General features: G+C 32.1%; 3 protein-coding genes across 4 annotated transcripts; 1 reads left to right on the forward strand and 2 right to left on the reverse strand.

Annotated features, from left to right (window-relative positions):
* Positions 1–177: 177 nt before the first annotated feature.
* Positions 178–2217, reverse strand: LOC111414710 (rhomboid family intramembrane serine protease rho-7). The gene is made up of 7 exons (XM_023046138.2): positions 1900–2217; positions 1651–1840; positions 1462–1581; positions 1034–1292; positions 857–981; positions 700–801; positions 178–466 (listed from the first exon to the last, which is right to left on the reverse strand). Exons 1-7 carry the CDS (start codon positions 1935–1937, stop codon positions 278–280), a joined length of 1023 nt encoding a protein of 340 aa, XP_022901906.2. The 5' UTR covers positions 1938–2217; the 3' UTR covers positions 178–277.
* Positions 2218–4542: 2325 nt separating this feature from the next.
* On the reverse strand, positions 4543–11960 carry LOC111414690 (protein RCC2 homolog). 2 transcript variants are annotated; one of them, XM_023046093.2, is made up of 5 exons: positions 11855–11960; positions 11159–11492; positions 10776–11102; positions 5166–5819; positions 4543–5102 (listed from the first exon to the last, which is right to left on the reverse strand). In XM_023046093.2, the coding sequence occupies exons 2-5, from the start codon at positions 11489–11491 to the stop codon at positions 4974–4976; spliced, it is 1443 nt and encodes a 480-aa protein (XP_022901861.1). In that variant the 5' UTR covers position 11492; positions 11855–11960; the 3' UTR covers positions 4543–4973. The 2 variants fall into 2 exon arrangements, with proteins under 2 accessions (XP_022901861.1, XP_022901862.1); XM_023046094.2 differs by lacking the exon at positions 11855–11960 and adding an exon at positions 11731–11824.
* A 362-nt stretch (positions 11961–12322) lies between these two features.
* beta'CO (coatomer subunit beta') lies at positions 12323–19221 on the forward strand. Its single transcript, XM_023046091.2, has 5 exons — positions 12323–12432; positions 12499–12850; positions 16587–18804; positions 18865–18988; positions 19042–19221. Exons 1-5 carry the CDS (start codon positions 12430–12432, stop codon positions 19075–19077), a joined length of 2733 nt encoding a protein of 910 aa, XP_022901859.2. The 5' UTR covers positions 12323–12429; the 3' UTR covers positions 19078–19221.
* The last annotated feature ends 252 nt before the right edge of the window (positions 19222–19473 follow it).

A 19473-nucleotide genomic window follows, 5' to 3' on the forward strand; every position in this document is an offset into this window, starting at 1 on the left:
CAATATATCTGCTTGTCAACTTTTAAGCATTTGAAAGCTTTGCGATTTTTTAGAATACCACATGCAAAATTAGTTTCTCTGAGATACTTAGAATAGAGATGGGCTTCCTGTTACAGCTTGGTTTTTCTCCCACTTTTTTACATTTAAAGATATTTAAGATAAAGAAAAGACGCATAATAATTGGCTAATCATAATAAAAGTTTTATTAAATAAGTTTTTTGTATATTTATGTACATAGTGTTTGTAGATGAAATATACACAACCTCACAATGTATGTTCACTTTATTGCCCCTCTTATTTCGTGCCAATATTGGAGGATTGGGTCACGTTTTAACCACATATGTTCATGACCCCAATAGGCCCAAGCTACACCGCACGCTGCTCCACCTAAATGAGCTGCATGATCGAATATTTTCCAACCTAATAATACTCCAGCTGTATCTAAAGCTATTATAGCTTTAATTGCCTAAAATAAATATATAAAGTTATAACTACGATTTCTTATATATTAAATTGAGTGATAATGTGTAGTGTGTTAATTAATTATCGTACCCGACGTCATCACTGCAAGTATGCAACCAATATCACAGTATTGGTATGCGATTTGCGTCATAGCTGTGATATTGGTTACATACTTGCAATGATGACGTCGGGTAGGATAATTAATTAACACACTGTATAATAATAAAAGGAACTTACACTCCCTGCTGAAAATGTTAGGAAAGGTAATAAAATAATTCCTAGCTTTGTATCTGGATATTGAGTACATACATAACCTAAAATAGCCATTATTGCTCCTGACTAAATAAAAACAAAAATTACTAAAACAAAATTCCAAAATTATTACTTCACTTACTGCACCAAGTGATAGTCCTGGTTGTTTTGTAACAGCTTTGTACACATAGCTTGTGAAACTAGATATTACACCTGCGCTAAGGTACAAACCTAAGAATTGTTCTTTTCCTAAACTTGCTACAGCACCTACAATTTTGCGCATGTAATAACATTAAAATTAAAGGTGTGTAATACATACCGGTACTAAAACTATGTAAAACATACATATTTGCTAACAAATGGAACAAAGAATAATGACTAAATGTAGATAGCAGCATAGGCCAACAAATGGAAGAGCTGGATGGGTTAGAACAAAAATATTTCAACATGGTAGGTTGCAATCGAGGTATACGCCAAGCGAAAAAGATTAGAACATTTATAAAACATATTGGGGCAAAAACTTTTTCCCCTGGTGACAGTTTATTCCACCATGTATTCATTTCCTTTCTTAGAGATCCCTGTAATATAAAAAAAGAATTATTTAAATAATATTCATACCAACTTTTTAATATAAAAGCTTTTAAGAACAATTTTTATTTTAAAAGGCAAAGCTAAATTAAAACTGCACTAAAAACAATGTTCTTAAAAGCTGAATTCAAATCAACAATGATATAATAATAATCTTACAAATTTATTGTCAATTCTCTTTTGCATAAAGTCCATAGGTCTATGCAACATACTTATTGCATGGGCTCTCATGTTTTCATATTGCCATATCACTGCACCTCCAAAGCACAGCGCACTAAACTAAGAAAATATATTAGAATTTATAGTTTTATGTTACTTATTTACATTAAAATTAAATGTTTCGCTTACACCAACAGTAAATCCTAACGGTTTCAATAATGTAGTAGCATTAACCCGATGGGTACTAAGATTAACATTAGCAAAAGGTGGAGCTATACTTTCAAAAACGTTTTTCTCATCTTGTCGAACTCTTTTAAAACGACGCACATGTTTTGCCGGTTGTAAAAGGAGCCTCTGGTTAAATAATGTTTTGGTTGGACTAGAAAAAAAGTGAGGTTACGTTTTAAATTTTAAGATTACATTTTTAAAGTGATTTACCACAATTCACCAAGTTTTATCATACGAGATAGTGCCATTACATCAATTAATGATCTCCGAACGTAGGGCTCAGTTTTTGAGGGGTGTTTTCATAATTTTTTATGATGTTATATGTGCGTCGTATTTCGAGGAAATGTCAAATGATTTAACACTTCCGAAAATTACAAACATTTTTTTGAAAAACCCAAAGTATTTTTGTTGATTTAGATAGTTGTATATAAGTTTAATTTTATAATAAGAGGTTAATTTAAAAAAAAATAAATAAAAGCAAATACAATATATGCGATTTTGAAGAGATAAATGTCAAAAAAATGTGTTACCAACATTAATTTGATTTACATAAAATTAAATATTTCAATAAAACGAGGACTAAAAGCAAAAAAGCAATAATTATCGTGGTACACACTTTATTAAAAAAAAGAAAATGTAAAGAAGAATACATATCACTTAAAAAACTAATTTGAGAAAATAAAAAATTGACTAGAAAAAAAGTGAGGTTATGTTTTGAATTTTAAGATTAATTTTTAAAGTGATTTACTACCATTCCCAAATTTTATCATACGGGATAGTGCCATTACATCAATTAATGATCTCCGAACGTAGGGCTTAGTTTTTGAGGGATGTTTTCATAATTTTTTATGAAATATTTTTTTTTTTGTATTTGTTATACAATGTGTATCGTATTTCGAGGAAATGTCAAATGAGTTAACACTTCCAAGAATTACAAACATTTCTTTTGAGACACCCAAAGTATTTTTGTTGATTTTAGATAGTTGTTTATAAGTTTAATTTTATAATAAGAGGTTAATTTCCAAAAAATGAATAAAAGCAAATACAATATACAGGTGTCCCGTATCTTCCGCATCAGAGCATTAACGGTTGAAGGATGCATTATTCTGAAGCGATTTTTATAATAAATTTTTTTCGAAATGTTTATAATAACCGCACGGGAACTGTTTAAAATTCTCCGCTTTTGTCCAATAACAGACGATTTTGATTTATAAAAAAAGTTTATTTCTTTTTGCGTGTCGAATCTATTGGTAAGAAACGTGTTTTGATCGGTGCGGCGGCCTGACCTAGGGTTGATTTGCGATTTGCCATTGGACGTCGAAAAACAGTTCCCGTGCGCTTATTATAAACATTTCGAAAAAAATGTATTAGAAAAATCACTTCAGAATAATGTCAACGTCAATTATGATATATTTGTAATCGTCGTGAAAAATCCTTTAAAAAGAGCCCAAAAATGATACTTTTAATTCTAATATTACTCGAGATATAAGCAACTTCCAATTTGAAATGTCAATGTCATTTTGACATATTCTTAATTTTTATAAAATGTTTTAAAATTTATCACAAAAACATAAATACAATAAAAACAATTAAAAATTAAGGTTGGTATTAATATTTAATAATTAAATTGCTATCTTAATTGTTGCTAACTTCAGGTTTAACGTTTTTTTATTCGAACTTTTTTGTTTTTTGAGATAAGTGCGTCATGTTTGGACTCATTTTAAAAGTTTTTTTAATAAAGAATACATCATGAAAGAACACCATGAAGTTGTCCATTTGTCTATTACATGATAACTAACTTCAGATTTAAAATGTCAACCCCAATTTTGACATATTTGTAATCTTCATTACAAATCCTTTAAAATGAGTACAAACACGACATATTTATTTTAAATATTAATGAAGTTATGATCAACTTTCGGTTACCAACGTCAACGTCAATTTTGACATATTTGTAATCGTCGTGAAAAATCCTTTGAAATGAGCCCAAACATGATATGTTTAATTCCAATATTACTCGAGATATAAGCAACTTCCGCTTAGAAATGTCATTTTGACAAATTCTTAATTTTTATAAAATGGCTTAAAATTTATCACAAAAACAAAAATACAATAAAAAAATTAAGGTTGGTATTTATATTTAATAATTAAATTGATATCTTAATTGTTGGTAACTTCGGGTTTAACGTTTTTTTATTCAAACTTTTTTGTTTTTTGAGATAAGTGCGTCATTTTTGGACTCATTTTAAAGGATTTTTTATAAAGTTGACAAATATGTCAAAATTAAAAGTTGACAGTTCAAACTTTTTGGTTTGAACTTCAAACCGTTGAAGTCAATTTTGACAAGCAACTGCAGTATTTGGATCTTAATCACCATGGTAACTGAGTCAAGTTGGATAACCATAAAATAATAAAATTTTATTCCGATTTTTTTATCAATTCTAACCTAATTTTAAAACAATTCGAATTCTTTACGATTATCTCGCATTCATAACAAATTCGTTAATTGTAGTTAATTTAAATCGATTATAAAAAATATCTTTTTTAGATTTAATTCATTTACCTTGTTTATAATACCCTAGATCAACCAATTTTGGGTTAAATACAGCCTTTTAAACAAATTAAATAAGACTTTTTCTTTAAAAAAGCTTAACTTCAATTTCAATTTTGACAAGCACCTGCAATCAAATGTATCCTGCAACCGTGTAATGCTCTGATGCGTAAGATACGGGACAGGGTGTATACGCTTTTGTAGATATAAATGTCAAAAAAAGTGTTACCAACATAAATTTGATTTACATAAAATTAAATATTTCAATAAAACGAGGATATTTTTAAGCAAAAAAGCAATAATTATCGTGATACACTTTATTTAAAAAAAAGAAAATGTAAAGAAGAATACATATCACTTACAAAACTAAGTTTGAGAAAATAAAAAATCGTATGTAAATTTAAAAAAACTATTAAGATATTCCTAAAAATTACAATCGAAGAAAAATATTCTCCTTATTGTTACTTATTTAGTATGATTGTGTTCCTAAATTTTATCCTGTAAACAATAAATACGCCATAAAAAAATACTGGAAATCTAAAACTTAGAGACGTAATTCTCTCGGATACACTAAAAAAAAATTCGCGGATTTGTGATAAAAAGTATCAAAAGAACGGGAGGCAGTAGTAGTAGTACTGACGACAATGGTGCGTGGCCTTTAACACGTACAGAAACAGTCACGTTATTCTTATTTAGACCTGATGTTAGTAAAAGCCTTGCATTTTGGACAGGATTACAATTCAAATTTATCGAAAGTATCCAGTTTAGCTTTTTGATCATCTGTATCATTTTGAGCTATCAAAAGTGTATGAGAAAGACCCATCGCTAAGTGTAATACCTTAACGCCACTCAAACGAGTTACCTAAAATAAAAAGGTTATTTAAGAAATAATAACAATTGCAAAATTTTTTTAAATAAAACTTACTTCTTTTGGTGTAGTCGAAGATTTTGTAATATCACCAAAACCTAATTCCCCATAAGTTGGTGAAGCTCCCCAAGCAATAACAGTATCATCAGCAGCTATAATAATTGATGTATTCCCAGTGGCAACTAAATGAATGTCCCACCCAGCTAAATCTTGAACTGGTTTCGGATACATATTCGCTTCCCCGGTACGTTTGGTTTGTCCGAACATAAACAGCGCCCCAAAATCGGTGACGGCAAGACTGTACGTGGAACCACAATGAACGGATCGAACACCTCGAGATTGAGTATCAAAGTATTTTATTAATCGGGGCACGAATTCGTCTTTTTGTTCTGCGTGCCCAAGTCTTCCAAACCCACCAAAACCCCACGAAAAAGCTCGCTTTTTGCTATCAATTGCCACAGTGTGGTTTTGACCACAATTAAAATCAACGATTTCGGTTACATCAACGGGCGAAACATGACCATCTTTACCTTTCTCAATATAAAGAACAACCCGTTTAGGACTCGTTTCAAAATTGTAACAAAGTTTTGTGTTTGTTTTAAAGTATTTTCCATCTGTGTTATGTCCAAGTTGACCATATTCAGGTAATCCGAATGAATGTAAGCCTCCTTTTATATCAAGAACTAGTGAGAATTCCGCACCACAACCAACCTAATGATAATTATCGTTAATTTTCTTTTTTATTCAAAAATACAGTGAAACCTCAATATAACGGATTAATATAGCGAAGACACTAGATCTTAAAATAGAAACTTAAGATGGCTAAACCCGAATGTTTCTGATTGTAGATCTAGTGTTAGTTCTACTTTTAGTTTAATAAATATATACAACAATATAGTGCTGAATAACAGTTAAAACTAGAACCAACACTAAAATAACATAATAAAAATGTGTCTAAAACTATGTAAACTTGTCTAATTATTTAAAACAACAAAATTTATTTAAATTTGGCTTATCATTCACAAATTTTAAATATACATAAAATGTTCCACAATGATCAAACTCCATCTAAAATTATGTAAACTTGTCTGTAATTGTTTAAAATCGCAAAATTTGTTCAAATTCATCCAAACTTTTACAAAATTGTCTAAAATCATTCAAATTGTCTAAAAACAACTTGTCTATAATTGTTTAAAATCGCAAAATTTGTTCAAATTCATGCAAACTTTTACAAAATTAGGGTTAAAGTGCAAGGCAGTTAATTTATTGGGGAGTTTTTTGGATAATAGGGTGCAACGTGTGAGTGTGGATGGTCGGGTGTCGGAGGCAATGACGGTATCGACAGGTGTCCCACAGGGATCGGTTCTCTCCCCGCTCCTTTTCTCAATATACACTAGCGATTTTCACAAGCATGTATCTTTTTGCAATATGCACCAATATGCCGATGACACTCAGCTTTATGGGTCTTTTGGCGAGGGTGAGGTGGAGGAGGCCTGCAGGCGGATAAGTGCTGACCTAGATAACCTTGTGGATGTGTCTCGTCGTCATAATTTATTAATTAACTCAGCAAAAACCGATGTTATTGTTTTTGGCCCGAAAAAACTTAGGGAAAGAATTAAACCCAAACTTGACATACGTATAGGAAACCAACAATTAACGTGCAAAGATTCAGTTAAAAGTTTGGGAATAATTATTGATGAGAATCTAACTTTCAATGAATATATTAATAAAAAGATCCGGGCGGCATACTGTCAATTAAAATCCATTTATAACGCGCGTCATTTCCTAACCGGTAGCAGTAAACGTTTACTTTGTGAGAGCCTGGTGTTATCGGGTTTTAACTATGGGGACATGTTGTACTCCTCTTTTATATCTAAACGTATAGCTCAAAAAATACAAAAAGTACAAAATTCATGTCTGCGACTAATTTTTGGTATAAGGCGACGAGAGCACATTAGTCACAAGTTGATTGAAATAAGCTGGTTAAATATGATCAACCGCAGAAAATTACATTGCGCAACAGCTTATTTCAATATTATAACGACAGGTCGACCACCCTACCTTCGCCAGAAGATACGGTACAGGACGGACGTGCACACCCTCAATATTAGGTTTAAGGGAACTCTCACACCACCCATTCACAAACGTCAATTTTTTAAAAAATGCTATTCTTACCAAATTTCAAAACTGGTTAACGAGATTTCTGGATCTGTAGGACTGTGCACGTCCGCTGCATTACTTAAACGTCGATATAGGGCAGCCTTGTTTTCGGCTCAATGCACCTTTCAGGGTTACCGATGATGTTAATACCTCAGCTCTGCCGTATCTGCCGTATTTGCGCATAAGTTCTCTCTTGTTCGTGTTTTCTTTCTCTTTTCATGTTCTTTTCTGTTTTGTCTATGTTTATGTTTATTATTTTTAAGGGGGTGATTGTGGAAGAACGATAGACTATCGAACATCACCTTTTGTTCATAAATTTAGATATGTAAAAATTTTTTGTATTTTCAATAATATGTACCATGTACCTATATCGATTTTTGTGAACAATAAACTTGTTTATTATTATTATTATTATTATTAAAATGATTTAAATTGTCTAAAATTAAAAAGTTTGGCGTAATTTAGATAATTTTAGCCACCTTTTGATCATAGTAGATAGTTTTGAACAAGTTTTGTCGAAAATTGTTTATTAGACAAATTTTGCGCTTTTAAATAATTTTGAGCAAGCTTACATAATTTCAGTGATATTTTGAACTATTTTGTAAAATTTAGATAATTTTAGAAATAAACAATTTTATACAATTTTGGAGTAGTTTAGATAATGTTAGCCACATTTTGATCAATTTTTTACAAGCTTAGACAAACTTAAATTATTTTTGACAAATTTTGGTTATTTTAGACAATTGTTCGACGAAATTGTTCTTGGCGCAAGTCAGTTAACAGATATACTTGAATTGGTCGATGCGAAGAAATATTGAAAATGTAACGCCCATTAATGATGATCTAACCACTAATCGACGAATTACGAAATCATTCTGTGCAAAATGTGATAAAAGTCTGTGTAGTGAGCACAAAATAGAGCTTTGTCCCTCTTGCATATACAGTAATTAAGTTCTCATGAGAATGTGTTTACTTTTAAGTTAATACATTACTTCACAAGATAAAAATATATTTAAACGATTTACCTTAACTTGATCTTTTTTAACACTTTAGTTGTGTAAAATAATCCAAATGACTACAGCCATGTATGTTGATTTTCTAAAATAAATATTTAAAAATGAACCATTTTTGTTTTTTCTTCAAGTTAAATAAACTAATTAATTAAATACAATCGATTTTCAAAGTTGGTGGTGCATAGGTCCATTTGTATGACTCCTTTTTATATAAAAAATAAGCATAACCTTCCAAAGTTAAATAATTTTATACTCATTTCAATTATTTTAGGTAATTTTAGTAACATTATGATCATTTTAGACAATATCAGACAGCTGGTCACGTAATGACGTCAAGATTGTGAGAGATTTAATTTCCAGTCATTCCAAAGTTTGAATTTAAAATATTAAAATAACAAGGATTATATACAAAAGCACTAAGTAGTGTGTATGTGAGGCAATGAATCATTCTAAATGATTCGCGAACACTTTTATCGATTCGCATTTTGTTAGACTTGAGAGAGACCCCTACTTCTCGATGATGTAAAATTAGAACTAACTCTAGACCTAGAAATATTTGAGTTTAGCCGTCTTAAGAGATTTATGGTCTAGTGTTTGCTCTAGTTTTAGTTGTTATTCAGTGCAAGATTGTAGTATATTTTTCATTCACCTAAAACTAGAACTAACACTAGAGATAGAACTAGAAAGTTTCTGAAGTTTCTTCTTCTGTCTTCAGACGCATGGCTAAACCCAAACGTTTCTAGTTTTAGTGTTGGTTCTAGTTTTACACTAGTACTTTTACTAGAACTAACGCTATACTTAGAAATAGAATCATTCGGGTTTAACCGTCTTGAGAGATAGTTCAATAAATATACAGGTGTTTCTAAACGTAATATAAATCATCTTGCATATAACTTTTTGTTCAAAACCCCTTCCCCACCGAGTTACACCACTCTAAAGTTAGGGGAAATAAATTATTTTTCCTATTTACTATTTCTCCTATTTAAACTATATTTCCAATCCAACCCAACAATTATTATACATCATTGTAAAGAGAAAGCTTTGAGCTTTAATTTAGAATAAGTCTCATTTCTTAACTTCAATAAATACGACTTCCACGAATTTTTAAATTAGCATCTTTTTTGATAGTTTTATTTCGAATTTTTTATTTCAACATTTTTTTTCTCAATATTTTTCAAATCCATCCCAACAATTATTATACATCATTTTAAAGAGAAAGCTTTGAGCTTTAATTTAAAATAAGTCTCATTCCTTAATTTCAATAAATATGGCTTCCACGAATTTTTTAATTGGCATCTTTTTTTGACACTTTTAGGTTATACGAAAATGTAAGTTTTATTTCAACATTTTTTTTCTCAATATTTTTCCAATCCAACCCAACAATTATTATACATCATTTTAAAGAGAAAGCTTTGAGCTTTAATTTAGAACAAGTCTCATTCCTTAATTTCAATAAATACAGCTTCCAGGAATTTTTAAATTAGTATCTTTTTTGACACTTTTAGGTTATACGAAAATGTAAGTTTTATTTCAACATTTTTTTTCTCAATATTTTTCCAATCCAACCCAACAATTATTATACATCATTTTAAAGAGAAAGCTTTGAGCTTTAATTTAGAATAAGTCTCATTCCTTAATTTCAATAAATACGGCTTCCAGGAATTTTTAAATTAGCATCTTTTTTGACACTTAGATTATGCAAAAATGTTAGTTTTTGCTCAATATGTTTTTTCTCAATATTCTATCAGATTTTCGTTGTTCTGTAAATACAGGTCTGATAAATAAATATTCAAATTTACTGCGTCCACGGAAATGTTGTAGCGCAAGTTCAAAATAAAGAGGAAGTTGTGAAAATTGTTCTGCCAAAGCTAGACCCCACTCAAAATATACTTCCTGCAACGTTTATTTATGTTGCAATTAAAGAAAGAACTGTTTTTCTGAATGTCATAATGTGGTTTAGATAAAGCAAGTGTTACTTATTTTCTAACATAGATATAAATAGTTTTTGTATACAGAAAATATATTATAATGCTTGATGGTACCATTATCCCCCTGGACTGAGTGTATTTAGATGGCATTTTAATTCTGCCACAAAGTTTCAAAATTTTTGAGTTCTTGGGACACAAAGGGTTAATATATTTAGTGTTTATAATTAACTGTGGTAGTAAAACGGAAAATAATTCAACTTAATTTTTGATATAAATTCACTTATCATAAAATAATTGAGGAAAACTAAAGTAGTAATTGCCAATTTATGTTATATTAGAGAAGAAATTTCAACTCTCACTAAACATGACCTTGAGGTTGCGCGCGCAATCCACCGCCACTTACGTCACGAAATACTCCCGCTCTTAAAATTAAAGTATTGCAGTCTAAGGACCTAGACAACCTTTTATATTTATATAAACCTTGATCAGCGCCAACATTTATATTTAAATATACTGATGATATTAAAAAAATCCGTTATATCAAGGTTTCATTATAATTTCTATACCTTTACTATAGGTGGACCTCTGTAATTAATTCGAGTGGGTGTGAGTATATTGGGTTGCTGATTACCCACACCACATTGTCCAGAGCGATTATCACCACAAGCATAAACTGTTCCGGTATCAGTCAGGAAAAGTGTATGATTACGACCGCATGCTGCGGAAATTACATTCATATTAACCAATGCATTAACGTCTGTTGGCACATCTTTGGTGGTGGTATTGTCAATACCCAATTGACCATATTGATTCCTACCAAAAGTCATTGCTTTTCCATCTTCTGTAATTATAACACTATGTGCTGCAACACATCCACTTACGGCTAATCGAACCTACATAAATTAAACCATTAAATGTTGTTTAGTTTTAATTTTTGGTTATTACATACTTTGAGATCAGTAAATCGATAAGGACTGTTTAAATTAGGCAGTGATCGTCCACCAGATTTGGTATCCTTTCGCCCGGCAGTATCCCAATTGACATTGCCAAACAAAAATAATTGACCAGCCGGTTTAATAAGCGTCTTGAGTAGTTCTTGAGGTAGCTGCATAGGTTCGTCAAGGACATCACCATGTCCTGCAATCAGCACTTCGTCTGGTTGTTGGGCATTTTCATTGTCACTGATATCACTCAATTCCGAATCAATATCACTTTCTTCTCTTTTCTTAGATCGTTTATTTGCTGGTTTCTTAGCCGGCGCTCTTTTGCGTTTCGTCGACATCCTATAAATTTTCAACGTTATTCTTAAACTGAGTTTGGAGTTTTATTTTTGTTTTAGTGTACTTAAATGAAATGGGGAGGTTAGTATTTTAAAAGAAATTATATTTTTTAAATTATGTGCACATTTTTTTCATTAAGGAAAATATTGTTAGCGTCTTTCAGGGGAAGTCGTGTCCCCAAAGCAAAATGGCTAATCATAAAATGTTCAACCAATCCGTTTCAAATTATTCTATATCATACTTTTTTAATAACGCCACAGTATTTTTTTCGTCGAGAAAGTGTGTCGATTGCTTATTGGTTTCACTTAAATGATTTTAATCGGTTCATGTGGACATAAAATACTGTTTCTTCTACCATCACTTACCTGCATAAAGAATAAAACTACACCGCATAAATCTTGTATCTAACAAGGTACAGTTAACTTTCAAGTTGAATTGTTATTTGTAGTGGAGAATAAAACACGTCAGCGGTACCAAAACAAATTTAAAATAACCTAAACTGTATAAATACCAACTCATATATAGATAAATTTTCTCGGCTTTATCGTAAAAATTATCACAGACCGTTTTTATTATTAAAAAATTGTTAAAATATTAAAAAAAAATTTAATTATTAATTTTTTTAAACATTTTTTGAACTACTTATGAGAAAAATTCGAAATTCATACTGATCATAAATCCTTCAAGACAATTTTATTTTAATGTTATCAATAAAATTATTACTCATATATTTTTGAATATCACAAAATTTTCCTTTTTTCATAAAATTAATAAAATAATAATTAATTATTTAAAAATATTAACTTCTTGTTTATATTTTTTTCATTTTGCACCGTTGGCATCATCCCGGCCACGTCTTGTCGTTCAAATGACAGATGTGTTTATAATTCTCTCAATTATTGCCAAATAATTTATTAAAAACGAACGAAAATCGCTTAAAATGGTAAGGAATTAAATCATTACATTAACTGTTACATGTTTTTTAATAAACCGCTATGATTTATTATAGCCATTAAGGTTAGACATTAAACGTAAGCTGACGGCTCGGTCTGACCGAGTCAAATGCGTGGATTTACACCCGACGGAGCCTTGGATGCTATGTTCTTTATACAACGGGAATATAAACGTTTGGAACCATGAATCCCAACAATTAGTGAAAACGTTTGAAGTCTGCGATTTACCTGTCCGGGCAGCAAAGTTTGTACCTAGGAAAAATTGGATCGTAGCTGGTTCTGATGATATGCAAATTCGAGTTTTTAACTATAATACTTTAGATAGAGTGCATTCATTTGAAGCTCATTCCGATTATGTTAGGAGTATTGTTGTTCATCCAACTCAACCCTATATCTTAACAAGTAGCGGTAAGAATTACTTTTTTAAAGTTTTAATACAAAGTATTTAGCTATGGGCCATCTCAGGTTTTAACCAAACCGAGTTAACTGAGTTTAAAATTTGCATAAACTGAGTTCCAACCTAGTTGGTAGCAAAAATCTGCTACTGGTTTGAATTGATGGATGTCTATGTCAATATTGTGTTCTTTGATTCACATGGTTTTTTTTGGGTAGTGTTGGACATTGTTATTAAAATTGTACCATAGGCAATAAATAAAGTACTTACTATAATTCAGAAAAGAATATATTTTAAGGAATGTACACTTCCACACATTCATAGTGGAATTACAAGAATAATTTTTAATACAGTGTATTGAGAAACAGTATTTGATTAAGTTTTTTGGGTGCTACTCAGTTTCTTTGATCATTACATAAAATTGAAAATAAACTTTAAAACTTTAGAATTGTTTTCTGTCTATGGTAATTCAATATACAGGGTGTCTCAAGTAACTGGTTTGTTAGAACTTTTTCAGGTTCCACTATTCCTAGAGATTTGAAATTTTGGTATCATGGGTTGATTATTCGGAACTTTCGATTTAAAATATTTTCAATTTGGCCGCCACTTCCGGTCTACCGGAATGTCATCCATGTCAACTTCGTTATTTTAAATGGAATATTATCGTTTTTATTACACCGTTTAATTGTACGTAAAAAATATGTTGACTTTCATAAAACCTCTTTCAAGTGAGGTTGACATGGATGACATTCCGGTAGACCGGAAGTGGCAGCCATCTTGCAAATATTTTAGATCGAAAGTTCCGAATAAACAACCCATGTTACACCAAAATTTCAAAACTGTACGAATAGTGGAACCTAAAAAAAGTTCTAATGAACCAGTTACGCGAGACTGCCTGTGTAGTTTTATTATCGTGGCTGTTAAACAAGTTGTAGTGGAGCTTGACTTCTCGACGGTTTCTGATCTTCAATAGTAGAAGTAGAAGCAGCGCCAAAAACAGTACATGTAGAAGTTTGGTCGGTTGAGTTCAAGGTTTCCGTTGATAAGTAGCCGTGTAGTTCATTTATTATCCACATTTGCCCATTATTAGGGTTGCTTTCTGAACTAAATGTTGATTTTTTTATATAGCGGATCAAGGAAAGTAGCTGTTACTGCTGTTCTATTAATCTCATAACCCCAAGTTGCGTCTCTATTATAACAGCAAGAGTTCTTTGTAAGTGCTTGCCTGTCTGTGTCATTGGAGTTTTGCTATTTATGGCATGTCACATAAAATTGCAGTTACCTTTTCAAACAGATGTAAGAACCCCACTACATCTTCAGCAAATAACGCCGTGCAACAGCCATCTTGGGGGCTAAAAAATTCCAAGTCAGGGTGAAAGTACTAGACCAGTATAGTAAAACCTCCAAAGGGTTCTCAGCCCAAACTTTTTTTTATTACCTTTTATATTTTTTCCTTATCTTGATGTTTGTTTGCTTAGTTTTTCAGTTATAACTCAAGAACCATTGATGATTTCTCATTTCATTCTTCAGCAGAATTGTAGCTAAGGCTTAAAGAAATAATTTTTATTAATATACCCCTGTACAAAATTAATTTGGACTAATTTTATCGAATGAAATCTGCAAAAAATTGTCAAATTATTTCGAAAAAAACAAATTCTACGAATTGTAACTATAAAAAAATATTGTTTTTATGGAAATTATTAACAAAAATTAAGGAAAAACAAGGTTAACCTTAGTAAACCTTTTTGATGGTGATTGTTCAGGGCTAGTGTCATCGCTATCGCAATCATCGCTGTCATCAATTTCTAAGCCACACATAATGTCAATTTGTGACTCCACTGCTGGCCCTACTGCACCTTCTGAAAATTCTTCATCATCAGGATCATCCATGTCTTTGAACACACGCTTACCTCATTTCAAATGGCATAGCAACTTGATGATAGCGTTTTCCAATAGACTGCCTAAGTCTGACGTCACAGAGATGGGCAGAGCTTATACTGACTCTAAACAATTTCCTTGCTAAGATAAATCGCTAAAAAATGTCATTTGAAATGTCATCACTTAGTTTATTTTATTTTAACACTATTGAAAAATTGCATAATGGTGATTTACCGTTAACAACACAGTTAGCAACGAAAATGTTTGGAGTCGGGATAAGCTCCGCCCATCTCTATGACGTCAAGGCTTAGGTTGTCTATTGTCTGCTGGAGTAGTCCAAATGATGATGTAAATAATGAATTTTCATGGACGTGTGGTCGCCAATTTTCGAGAACGATGTTAACATCTTTGCTACAGAATTATCGTAGTTGCTTCTTTCATTGCCTTCCAAGCATCCATTTCAGCGTTAATCAAAATATTGTTGAATACGTCACTTTTAATTTGCTTTCTTATATCTGGACCATTTAGTACGCCTGATGGAAAAAATGAATTTATTTTAATCATGAGAAAGAAATATGTTTTGAAAAATTGGAATTTTTCACGAAATTGAAAAAATGAATATGTTATTACATTTAACTACCTTCTTTAATTTTACTTTCGCTGAGTCTCGGGTAAATTAATTTCAACACAAGAAAACTGCATCTCTTTTGGCGACAGTTTTGATGAAATTCTTAACAATTCCAAGTTTAATATGCAATGGAGGCAGCAATATCTTCTCTTTCGGCACGAATAATTTTGGCCATTTCTAACCTGCTGTGCTCCATTCGTGGCATGCATATTAGTCTCTAGTAAATCATGTGTCCCAATCGCACAAAAAGCACATATATTTTATATAGCCGCATGGAAGATCGCAAAGCATTGCTACAACTTTTAAATCACAGCATATCTGCCACATATGTTTAGTGTAGTTAACGTGCATCATAGGTTTTTTTCGTTTTTGTACTATTTGCGATTGGAACCGAAGGTTTTTCATTGGTCTTATGCAGTAAAACCGTTTTCAAGCTGATTTTGGAACTGTCAATAAATAATCTCCAGTCATCTGCTTCATATTTTATTTCATCAATTTTCCAACATCAGGCCAATATGCAGAGGTTTTTCATCATTCACAACGAATAACCTTTGGAGTGTTGCCTGACGACTTCGATAAGCGGGTATCAAAAGATTGTTTGATTTCAAAAACGAAGCCAGCTGTTCTGATTTATGCGGTGTCAATTCCAATTTGGCAACAATTGAATCTAGCTGATTTTGATTTATTAAAATGGGCTGATCATTACTTGAATCATATGTTGGTGCAAAAGTCGGAGCAGTCATAGAAGATAGAACATCTGGGCTGGAACTTTCTGACCCAGGAATGTAGCTCGAATGAGGCAATGGTCTTTTGCCACTTGCAATACCAATCTAATTGTACGCGGCTCCTTTATTCGCACATGCGTAGCAATTCAATGATGTTTTCTAAGAATTGTCATAGAAAGAACTTATCTGATATCAGCTTTGTTAAAGGTTTTACAGTCAACTTATCAAATCTAAAAAAAAACGAGAACACAGTTTAGCCCTGGTGGTATGACTCATTTAATTTCTAAAGAGACGTAGCCTTTCGTTTATTACTTTTTGAATATAAGATAATTTGGTGAATTGTCACAGTAATGCCCTAATGACCACTGGTGGTCGCGCAAAACGTAAACCCAACTCGTAACAGTCTAACTCGAATTGCCTTAAAATAACCTCATCTCGAGTTAACTCCGTTTGAAAAATCGAGTTGACCCATCTCTTAAAAGTATTGATTGTTAATGTTTATTTTATTGTATCTAATAGATGATATGCAAATAAAATTATGGAATTGGGATAAATCTTGGGCTTGCCAACAAGTTTTCGAAGGTCACTCTCATTATGTAATGCAAATAGCGATCAATCCGAAAGACAATAATACTTTTGCGAGCGCCTCTCTTGATCGTACAATTAAAGTCTGGCAATTAGGTGCATCAACCGCTAATTTTACATTAGACGGTCATGAAAAAGGAGTAAATTGCGTCGATTATTACCACGGAGGTGATAAACCGTACTTAATTTCGGGCGCGGATGATCGTTTAGTAAAAATTTGGGATTATCAAAACAAAACGTGCGTTCAAACGCTTGAAGGTCACGCACAGAATATTAGCGCTGTTTGTTTCCACCCCGAATTACCGGTTGTTTTAACCGGAAGCGAAGATGGAACCGTGCGAGTTTGGCACGCGAATACGAATCGATTGGAAAGTAGCTTAAACTACGGCTTTGAAAGAGTTTGGACTATTTGTTGCTTAAAAGGATCAAATAATGTTGTACTTGGGTACGATGAGGGTAGTATTTTGGTTAAAGTGGGTCGCGAAGAACCTGCCGTTAGCATGGATGCTAGTGGTGGAAAAATAATTTGGGCTAGACATTCCGAATTACAACAAGCCAATTTAAAAGCTTTACCCGAAGGAGCTGAAATTCGCGATGGTGAACGTTTACCAGTTGCTATTAAAGATATGGGAGCATGCGAAATTTATCCTCAAAGTATCCAACATAATCCTAACGGACGATTTGTCGTTGTTTGCGGGGATGGGGAATATATTATTTATACCTCTATGGCTTTACGTAATAAAGCGTTTGGTAGCGCGCAAGAATTCGTTTGGGCCCAAGATTCTTCGGAGTATGCTATAAGAGAAGCTGGATCCACAGTAAAAATTTTCAAAAATTTCAAAGAAAAGAAAAGTTTTAAACCTGATTATGGCGCGGAAGGTATTTTCGGTGGTTATCTTTTGGGTGTTAAATCCGCTCCTGGGTTAACATTTTACGATTGGGATACTCTCGATTTGATTCGAAGGATTGAAATTCAACCTAAAGCTGTTTATTGGTCAGATAATGGAAGATTGGTTTGTTTAGCTACGGAGGATAGTTATTTTATTTTAGGTTATGATCAAGATCAAGTTGTTGCTGCTACTTCGAATAATCAAGTAGCTGAAGATGGTGTTGAATCGGCATTTAACGTTCTTGGTGAAGTAAACGAAACTGTTCGAACAGGTTTATGGGTTGGGGATTGTTTCATTTACACAAACGCTGTAAATCGTATTAATTATTACGTCGGTGGTGAAATAGTAACAATAGCACATTTAGATCGACCTCTTTACGTTTTGGGGTATGTGCCTCGTGATGATCGTCTTTATTTGGCTGATAAAGAACTAGGAGTCCTTTCCTATCAATTATTATTATCTGTTCTCGAGTATCAAACTGCCGTGATGCGACGTGATTTCTCAACTGCAGATAGAGTTTTACCATCGATACCAAAAGAACATCGTACTAGAGTTGCTCATTTCTTAGAAAAACAAGGTTTCAAACAACAAGCTTTAGCTGTTTCAACTGATCCGGAACACCGATTTGATTTGGCGTTAGCTTTGGGTGATTTAACAACCGCGAAAACTTTGGCGCTAGACGCTAATAATCCTCAAAAATGGAATCAATTAGGTGAATTAGCAGCAGCATCGAATAATTTACCATTAGCTAAAGAATGTATGCAACGTGCCCAAGATTATGGTGGGTTATTATTGATTGCAACCAGCACAGGTGATGCTGAATTAGTTAAAAAGTTAGGTGAAGCTACTTTGAGTGAAGGCAAAAATAATATTTCGTTTTTATCGTATTTCTTATTGGGTGATTTAAAGAAATGTTTGGATATTTTAATACAAACCGATCGATTGCCAGAAGCTGCCTTCTTTGCTAGATCATATTTGCCAAGCGAAATTTCTTATGTAGTTGGATTGTGGCGTCAACAATTATCAGCGATTAATGAAAAAGCGGGGCAAAGCTTAGCTGATCCGAAAGATTACGAAAATTTATTCCCGGGATTGGAAAATGCAATAGCTGCTCAATGTTATATGCAGCACGAACTCCATAATTTACCAGACGCCTCAAAAGCTATGAAAATTCCACCAAATCACGAACGCAATCCAATTGAAGAAGTTAAAGCTGCTATTGCAAGCGGAATGTTTTGTTACACCCCACCATCAGAACTGAAGTAAGAAATAATAATAGTAAATTTTAAATTATTTTGATTTGTTTTTTTTTTTATTTATAGGAGACAGGAGAAGGAAATGACTCAATCTGAATTTGGCAAAGGTGCTTCAAAAACTGTTTTGACAGATGATGATCTTGATTTGGATTTAGAAGGAATGAATTTGGATGAAAATATAGATACGACGGTTAGTATATCTCAAGATTACATAAATTTTTTATTTTTTAGTTATGATTTTAGGATATTAATATAGATGAAGACCTCTTGAGTGATTGAACACTTAATTTAAGAATAAATAAATGTATTTATAAGTATTATTTTTTAATAACAAAAGTTTCATTCCTATGTCTAAAGTTCTAATATAAGTTTGTACGTGTTATATAATAAATATTGTGTTAATTAAAATATCGTTTTAACTCAGTTATGGTCTTTTAATGTATAAGTAGCTTTCGACTTATAGATGGCGTTTAAAATAAAGTTGCTGATATACTTTACCTTTTTAACAAAACATATATTTAGTTGCCTATAGTAATTTATTATATCAAAATTTAGTTTTGATGTACAATTTTATTTCCACAATAAACATGTAATACATAATGAAATATAATAAATCACGGACGGTAGAATCTAAGAAGACTGCTACATACCGGGAAGAGGTCACGCTTACTATTG

The sequence above is a fragment of the Onthophagus taurus genome, chromosome 6, assembly GCF_036711975.1.
Source record: "Onthophagus taurus isolate NC chromosome 6, IU_Otau_3.0, whole genome shotgun sequence".
Classification (NCBI taxonomy): Eukaryota; Metazoa; Arthropoda; class Insecta; order Coleoptera; family Scarabaeidae; genus Onthophagus; species Onthophagus taurus.